General features: G+C 38.9%; 1 protein-coding gene across 1 annotated transcript; it reads left to right on the forward strand.

Annotated features, from left to right (window-relative positions):
• Nucleotides 1-65: 65 nt before the first annotated feature.
• On the forward strand, nucleotides 66-3,811 carry mettl18 (methyltransferase 18, RPL3 N3-histidine). The gene is made up of 2 exons (XM_084948118.1): nucleotides 66-424; nucleotides 2,640-3,811. Exons 1-2 carry the CDS (start codon nucleotides 320-322, stop codon nucleotides 3,606-3,608), a joined length of 1,074 nt encoding a protein of 357 aa, XP_084804244.1. The 5' UTR covers nucleotides 66-319; the 3' UTR covers nucleotides 3,609-3,811.
• The last annotated feature ends 5,442 nt before the right edge of the window (nucleotides 3,812-9,253 follow it).

Below are 9,253 nucleotides of genomic sequence, written 5' to 3' on the forward strand. Positions count from 1 at the left end.
GTAGTCTGAGTCAGGAAGTGATTTCAACAGTTATTTTTCTTCAGGACTTGACATTTATGTTTCTGAATTTTCTGTATTTTATGTTATAACACGTACACATACGTATAACGATTCGGCTACATGCATAACTGAAATATAACATATAGCATAACTTGTGGTGGTGGTGGGGGGTCTCAGACTTTTGGGACATGTAGTTTTTTATCCATAGCAGCCTTGCTAGCTACGCATGCCATGTTGAGCCAGCCTTGGGCAGAACCTGTTTGAAACTGTGATACAAATCTTCTATCCTCAAACTTAGTGAACGGTGGTGTCAGTCAGCATGTCGTTTTGTTTTAACTTCGACCTTCCAGCACAAACAACAGACCCCGGAGACGTGGATGGAAATGAATTGCAGCACGGAAATAAAGATCATGCTGTCATATCTGTGAGTAACATTAGCTTACCTATGATGTACCATAGCTTAGGTTTCTCAGAGTACTCTAAGTACCGCCGCGTAACTAGTAATAGCAGAAGTGACGTTCAAGCTAGCAATTGCGGTGCTGTAAAGCAAGTTTAGACCTGGACCCTCTGCGAGAGTGTGGGAATAACATTTATGGCTGCAGGCTGAAAACTTACAAAGCCTCAGAAATGTATCTGTCTGTCATAAATGCCTTTATGTAAGTAGTAACAACAGCACTGCTTTCCTGTTCTTTTCCTATTCTTTCCCATTATTTGTGATCCTTTGATAAAAATATCAAAGGATCACAGGTTTATTTTTTGAATCATCTGTAATAAAGCAATTGACTACAAGTACAGCAGACAAAATCTGCCTAGGTTTGCCTACATTTCAATATATTCTGTGATCTGTACATTAGAATGGATTACATCTAAACACGTGAATAAATATTTAAAAGCTGATATGAAAAAATATTGATTCAAATACATCGAGTTTACTGCTAAAAAGGATAAATAATTCCTAAAGTCTTTAAGTAGAAAAATGAGAAGTGTTTTGTGCAACATTTATGTAATGTAGACGAAATAATTTAGATTTAAAAAACAAAACAAAAAAACAAGCAAATAGAAGCTTTTTTTTTCACCTGCATGGCAGCTCTGTCAAAATTATATTTAGATAAGACTTAACATTAAATCAAAGTGTAGAATAGTCCAAAAACAATTGTGAAGATAAACGTATAGAGGGGCTTCAGTGTAATGGTTAGCGGATTCCCTTAACAAACCAAAGGTTGGTGGTTTGATTCCAGCGAAATGCACAAATCCTCTTTGGGGTTACAAGTAAAAACATCCCACAGAAAAAGAAGCCAAATCAAACATGCAGCCCTAAACTCTGCGGCGACCCCTTGTGACGAGGGAGCAGCCAAAGTTAGCTTTAATTTGTAAAGATAAACCTGTCTTATGTTAAAGGGGACAAAGATAAAAATCCATCCTCACTAAAGCACACGCTGTTCAATTAAATGATGCTGTAAATTCTGACCGCATGAGCTTTAAAAAAGCAATAAAAATTCTTTAATTTTGTGTGCATCCACTAGAGAGCGTAGGCTGTTAACATCTGCTTGTTAACATTAAAGGATAAAGCATGTTAAAGCGGAAACAATCCAAACTGTTAACAATAACAAAGCACACAGTACTTTATGTATGACACCAAACTTCTGAGGTATGCAACAGACTTTGCTGGCATTTAAATCTAAACTGTTCGGCTCCACTGAGTTTGACTACATGAGCATTTACACCTACCAGTCCAGAGAAGCAAACGTCATTTCAGTCACGGTGACTCACATGGCTGATGCATAACATTCTCATGTTTGAGTGATTTATCAGTCAACTGACCTTTTACATCATTATTACAAGAAGACAAATCACAGTGGTAAAAGCATACTATACCTGGTATGTACACACAGAATTGAGTAAATCTTTGTTACAACATTTGAATAGACTAATTAACTTTAAACCAAACAACAGACTTTTATGTTTTAATAACTGACATTGTTGCATTTTATAGGTCCCAAAGAAGATTTCGCAACATTTATGTGCAGATGTTAGCCATTCTTACAGTAACATCAAGCCATCCCCCATTTTCAGTGTAACTGTCAAAGCGGTTTTAACATCACCACTAGTTATGACATATTTCCATCTTTTTTCCTGCATGCCCCACTTCATCCATCCATATTTTGCTTGAAGCAGGGTTGTGGAGCAGCTGGAGCCTATCCCAGCTTTCACAGGGCAGGAGGAAGGGTGCGTTGTGGAGAGGCTACCATTCTCTTACAGGGCTAACATAGAAAGAAAAATAACCACGCGTGCTTGTTTTTACACCTACAGCAAAATTTATAATCGCCAATTAACCTAACATAAAACTCCACACAAAGCCATGTGTGTGGAGTTTCAAACCCTGTGAGACAACAGGAAGACAGTTAACCACCACACCACTGTGCCGCCTGTGCTCCACTTCAGAAAACGAAAAAACGTTAGAACGCTACATACCAAAATATTTGTTACTCATTAACACTAACTTTAATAAATAAAGCTGTGTTTTTGTGAAAGGATAATGGAAAACTCTTGCTTATGTCACAACATGTGACCATCACCCACATACATTGCTGAGGCGAGTGGTTTTATTATCAACTGTGCATACTGCTTTCTTTTTGCAGGTAGAGGACGGCCCCAAACCAGCACAACCAGTAAAAGAGGCCAACGAGCACTTTCCGCCATCCGATCCACAGTTCCTCCTTATGGATGGCGTCTTTGAAACGGTTACAGTTGGAACTCTTCCTCCTCTGCACTTCCTCAATGAGACCGTTTTTGAGAAGACTGCCTCAGAGAGAGAGGACAGAGAAAAAATTCTTTCACGCACAGCGGAGCAGAAGTCTGACCTCATCTCTGGTGTGTACGAGGGAGGGCTGAAGGTGTGGGAGTGCACGTATGACCTTCTGGAGTTGATTGAGAAAGATGGAGAGACCTTTGGGGGGAAGGCGGTTTTGGATTTGGGCTGTGGCGCAGGGCTGCTGGGAATACTGGCTCTGAAGAGGGGAGCCAGTCAGGTCCACTTCCAAGATTATAACAGTACAGTCATTGAACAGCTCACAGTGCCAAATGTAATGCTAAACTGCCAAGAGGATGATGAAGTAGACAGTGAAGATGACAAAGAAGGGAGTGGTAAGGAAAAAATGAAGGAGGAAGATGGTTCTAAAAAGAAGGCAAAAGGGCAGAAGGAGATCACAGAAAACAGCCCACCTCCTAAGAAGCAAGCCATAGACTTAGCCCAGCACCCATTACTAACCAGGTGTCATTTTTACTCTGGTGACTGGAGCACATATCTCGCTTTGGTTCTAAAGGCAGATCCACCACCCAAATATGATCTCATATTCACATCAGAGACTATCTACAACACTGCGTACTACCCTGCTCTACACGAGACCCTGCACAAACTGCTGGCACCAGATGGTCTGGTCTACCTCGCCACCAAATCCCACTACTTTGGTGTAGGTGGTGGACTACATCTCTTTGAAACATTTGTGGAGCAGAGGGATGTTTTCTCTGTGGATCGTCTGTGGGATGGAGAAGAAGGACTTCAGAGACATGTAGTAGTACTGCGTTTTAAAAAGTCAAAGGACGCTTGAGTAAGGAATGTCAGGAACTCATCGGTTTTATCTGTAATTGATTTATTGATGAAAAACTGAATGAAAGTAAAAAATAGAGCAAGGCTATTGCTTGATTATTGTGTGCAGTCCTGAATCAGCCAGCTGTGTCGTTATGACTCCTGTCTTTATTTTGGTATGTTAAAGCTGCCGTGGTTAAACAAGGAAAAGCTGCAATGAAAACACACTCTTGGCTCATATTTGCTCTTTTGTTACCTACACCTTCTTTCACTTCCTATATCGAAATTTGAATATGTCTGCCAGTAACTGAAGTGCAGTTGAAAGGGGCTGTTACAGGTCTTTAGATGCATGGAGAGGAAAGAAAGGAAATGGGCTCAGTGACCTTTGCGAGTGATTTCCCCAGTGTTCAAACACCAGCATGAAAGCCAGGCTTGTTTCTGAAGTCCAGCACAAAATGTCAATTGCAACTTATCCCACCAGCCCAAGGATGTAGTTTGAAAGTGGATTCTGGAGTCACTGAACATCAATGGTGGGACTCTATGGGGTCTCTGTTATTCTACTGGTTTCCTTTCAGTGAAGTTCACTACATAATCTGGCAACAGTGCAAAATTAAAAAAAAAAAAAACATTTTTGAAAATGTCTACACATATGCCTATGCAGGAAGTATGGGCAAATATCCATCCAAAATCAAGAAAGGGAATTTTGCTGTAATTTTTCCATCTCCGTGTGGAATCCCCTTTTTGTCCAGCTCAAGGAAATCCGTCTACTTTTTTTCGAATAGGGCTTTTTTTCTGGGGAAGTATGCCTCAAGTCCAGACCAGTTTCTCGCATTTGAGGTGACTACATAAGAGGATGAGGAAGTCAGAGGGTTTTCACAGGGTCACTCGGCAATGAAACTGAATAACACTGCCTGATGTGTTGTTCTGAAATTGTCGTTTTAGCCCACTGACCCGGTCTCATCCGTGTGACTAAATACAACCTGTACGTGTGTCGTGTTTGACTATGATCGGAAAGCAAACAAAGGTTCTTTTACAATACAGGCCTATCAGACCCCACCTGAATAGATGACTCCAGCTACACAAACATTCTCAAGAATCTATCTCATCCTAAACATACCCATGACGTCAGCACTGTAGAGACCCGCTGATAAAATAATATTTAGCAAAGATTAAGAAAAAAGAAAAACTTTTAGGAAACATAATGTCACCAGCTCTAACATGACTGTGCATTTCAACACCCACAGTGTGTGGACAGAATTTCCAGCAGCTTATTATGTAAATATACTGTAGTGTTAAACCCTATTTCACTCAGAGAAACATAAAATACACCAAACATGGTTTCTGTTTGCATATGCCTGGCCGGCAAACTTCCACTGTGTCCGCTTCGTCATCGTCTCTCATCTTGACAGCTGTTCAGGGCCTGTGGGGGAATTCCTGGCCCCTCCAGTAGACACAGCCTTTCCCCTGCTTACTTTATGGGAACAAGGGGGCAGGGCAAGTCAGATGGTTTTCCTCAGAAACTATTATGTGTTGATTCACTGTGAGGGGGCGTGTTTTACACTCCCACTGCTTCCTTCTTACTGGGAAGTGACTGTCGGGCTTACCGTACAGAGGGAGTGTATGAAAAACAGAGAGGAGGGAGGCTGATGGGTGATGTGAAAGGTGGCAAGATATTTAAGTGCTTCTTTCTGTGAATGTCAGACAGTGTGCTGCATCCATCCCTGGGACCTGGAGGACATTGGGGAGCGAGCAGAATGTGCAGGTGATTTGAGGAGGAATGTATATTTGCCGAGTTTGAAGAAGCCTGCTGCTTTCTTTCTGGTGAGATGGGACTGCGAAAGTGTGTTGTTTTTAAAGCTTGACTATGAAATAATCCTGGGAGGCCTTTATGAGGAGGTTTGTTTATGACATAACCAGGATCAGGAAAGGAAATCAATGAAACCAAGGTAAGTATATTAAAAGAAAACTCTCAGTATGGTCAAGTCGAGTGTGTGGTTTTCAAAAAGCTTATACAAAATGACATGTTTTTTTGGGTGTGTGGGGGGGTTGAACATTTTTTTAATTAGGTCAAAGAAATGCTAACTTCTTCATTCTTTGAGCAAAAAGCAAATGAAGGCTTTTAAACCTGCCACACTGTGAAAATTTTTGATGTAGACTTTGAAGAAACAGTTAATGATCTCATAAGGGATTGGCCTTGTCTAGTGATAGGCCGTAGAACCGGTTGTTTCCCAGTCCAACTGCCGGAAAGATATGAGTTTCCTGAACATACTCAGGTGTGGCCTTCCTTCGAAAGTTCATCGTGCTGTACTGTACCTTAAAAGAATGCACCATCATAATGGATAAACTTGGATTGAGATAACACAGACAAATTATCTTCACTGTATCTTCACTGTCAACATTGACTCCAGGCCTTGAATGAGGTGTGGGGTGGTGGTGGGGGGGTTTCCTTCTTTTTCTCTTGTTAAATAAAAGAGGCGAATCTATCACAGTGCAGGTCAGTTAATATCATACTTACTTTGCAGGGTTCAAAGATACGTCGACTAACTGTATGTCACTAATCACACAGTCCTAAAACGCTTTTACTGGGAGTGTACTGCTGTAACTGATGAGTCATTTCATGCCTTGACCAGAGCACTATCACCACCATCTGATTCAGTGCTTCCAGTGGACAGACTTGCATTTCAGTAGTTTTGAAGCATTTCCAGGAACACAGATGAAAAAAAAAAAAAACAGTTGGATTGCTCAAATGATCCTGAAACTCTCAATATGTTCTCTAACCACAGAATCGTTTCCGTTCTTCGGAGCTTGTTTCCCACTTTACTTTCATTTTCAACTTATAAAAAAACACCTCTTAACCACTGCAAATTAACAGCATTTTTTTTTTCAACGACTTCATACACCACTTTGTTAAGCAAATGTTAAATGTGACTAATCCCTTCAGTTGCCACAGTAATGACCTCTTGCTCAATCTTACTCTGGAAGAAGTACAGCTGACGTTATCATTTCATCATTACCCAGCCTTTCTTCAGAAATTGGGATCGGTAACCTAACCCCAACATGCTTCTCAACATGTGTCACTTAACTGCAGCCCACATTTATTGTGAAGTTTTTAGAGTTTACTAATTTTATTATTCTTATAGTTGGCTTTTTTTTTTTTCATTATTTAATGGGAGATTTAATGAGATGTGAAAAGAGTTAGTATTGAAGTATGAGCTGTGTAAATCAATAAAGCCATTCAAGGATCCAGAAGTGCCCGAAGAACAGATTTTAATGTGTGCTCTACTATGAGAACTGAATTCCATAGATGGTGACATCTTCAGGTGTCATCTATGGGCTCAGTTCTTCTGGCATGGTACTAGTTTGTCAGCCGTACTGCGCAGCACCAGAATGCCGAAGTTACCACCGTGTGAAATCAATAAAATAATGCTTGGTGTTAAGTTTATATGGAGATTCCTGTGAATGAGGAGTTAATTTTTAATTGCACATATTATTGCTGTGAATAAAGCATACATTTTGAAATGACTAATGTGTTTCTCAGTATTATTATAAAGTGTCATTATGTATTGTTAATAAACCCAATCAAAAGTCAACCATATTTGTGGAGATTTTATTAATTAATAGCAATTTTTTAAAAGGAAAAATTATGGTAAAAAGTACGTCAGAAAGTTCAAGAGCTGCTCTGCTACGTATTTAATGCTGACATAATTTTACCAGCTCTTGCAGCATTTCGGCATTATTAAGCTATAGCCATGCTAAAGTTAAAAATGTTAAACACACACCCACACACACACATATATATATATGTGTGTGTGTGTGTGTGCGTATGTTGCCTCTCATAATCTTTTTTTTATTTTTTAACATTTTTAACTCCAACATGGCTATAGCTTAATAATTCCAAAATGCTGCAAGAGCTGGTAAAAGTATGTCAGCATTAAATATGTGCTTTCTTTTTGACTTAATTAATCTGTAATGTAAGTTTTGCCTTCAGTGCAAAAATCTGATGTATAACTTACAAAACACCACGTTTTTGTATAGTCATTCAGGACGGGAATACTCACCTACATATATTGTAGTTATGACACACCAGAACAGGTTTAAAGCAACTCATTTCTGGTATCAACGTTGGCAACTCAAGTTAAATTAAGCAGTGTAGTGTTACACTTGGTGGGAATGAAAGACGTATGCAATTTCTATAATACTGTTATCACTAAATGACATTATGATGTGGGTCTTTGTAACCAGCACTGAAACAGTAAATATCAAGTGAATCATAATGCTCACAGGGCTGCCACATCATTACATCTAAGCTACATTCAAAATGAAAGTGTATTAGCTATCTTTTCCTCTTCTTATCTACGCCCCGCATAAACCATGCCCCCTTTTGTTAATGCACCGTCCTTTTTAGTTTTCATTTGTGCCATTTGCAGTGGAGGCGTTCTCTCAAAACAGCTCCCAGATGTGTCTCTGAAAGTCAGTCTGGAAAAAGCCATACACTGTACACAAAGTCTTTTGATAATGTCTGGAAGCGTCATGACAGGACAATACATCATTTCCAACCTCACCTAAGAAATCTCCCATTTTGGTGTGTGTGTGTGTGGGGGGGTCCTTCAGGCTATACTCTTTTCTGGGACTTGTGCCACAGTGGTTAGAGTGGGACTGAAATCACAGAGAACATACTATACTACATTTGAACCAAATTTCACTTGGATAAACAGCATAACAGGATACAGTTCTTTAGGTTGTTATATAATATATAGCAGTAGTTACAAGTGTGCCACTGCATGTGTACACTAAGTGTGTAATAAGGCACAAAGAACATATGTGCAAAACAAGGTTGCCACCTCTTAGTGATGAGGAATCTTATATACAGCATTACTATGCTGTAACACTGTGTTTTGTTATTCATGCATTCACTCTATTGAAAGAAATGCTTGTGTAGTAAACTTAGGGTCTCTTTAGAAATGTAATAGCTCTTTGGATTCATACTTTTTTCTAAAACAAATAATACTTCCCTCCCTTCTTGTTATCATTCATTTAGAATCCAGGAAAGCTTCTGCAATGAGAAAAATCTTGAATAATCTTTAATTACTATTCACTGTTTGCATTTTTATTCAAAACATGGAACACACAGTGTAGTGTCTTAGTGACTGCTCAGTCATGGTCACATCTTGACTTGTTGACCTTTTCAAAGGAATAACGTTTCAGGCTGGTTTTGATTGAACTCTCTGACTCTAACTGATAAAGTAAATACTTTGTCTAAACAGTGGGTGGATGGTTATTGCATGGGAGTAAAGCGAGTAAGTACTTTAAACAAGTAAGTTGATTTTAAAGGCATGTCAGTATTTCTATTATATGATATATTTTACCTTACTACAGTTCACACCAAGCTAATTACTTTTGGAGACTATCATTTTAAAGACATACAGATTAAACAGTAAAAAAACAAAACAAAACGTTTGAATTATTTCCATTTAACACATTTAACTGCAAGTGAAAAAAAAATCTAAAATTTAAAGCAAGACTTTTTACAAGGAAATAATTTAACAAGTAACAGACAGTACATACTCTGTTTGAAAGATTTTTTACTGGTTATATTCTGTACATACACGTCACACGGGAGTTAAAAGATTTTTTTCTCAGCAATGTATTTGAAAGAGTTTCTACTTT

Source organism: Perissodus microlepis, chromosome 13, assembly GCF_051167445.1.
Source record: "Perissodus microlepis isolate ML-2025 ecotype Zambia chromosome 13, ASM5116744v1, whole genome shotgun sequence".
NCBI classification, from domain to species: Eukaryota; Metazoa; Chordata; class Actinopteri; order Cichliformes; family Cichlidae; genus Perissodus; species Perissodus microlepis.

Bases quoted from the DNA above. Each gene is read 5' to 3' on its own strand.
- mettl18 (XM_084948118.1), top strand. From the start codon at position 320: ATGTCGTTTTGTTTTAACTTCGACCTTCCAGCACAAACAACAGACCCC. The intron at 425-2,639 runs GTGAGTAACATT...TTCTTTTTGCAG, and splicing joins AAGATCATGCTGTCATATCT to GTAGAGGACGGCCCCAAACC.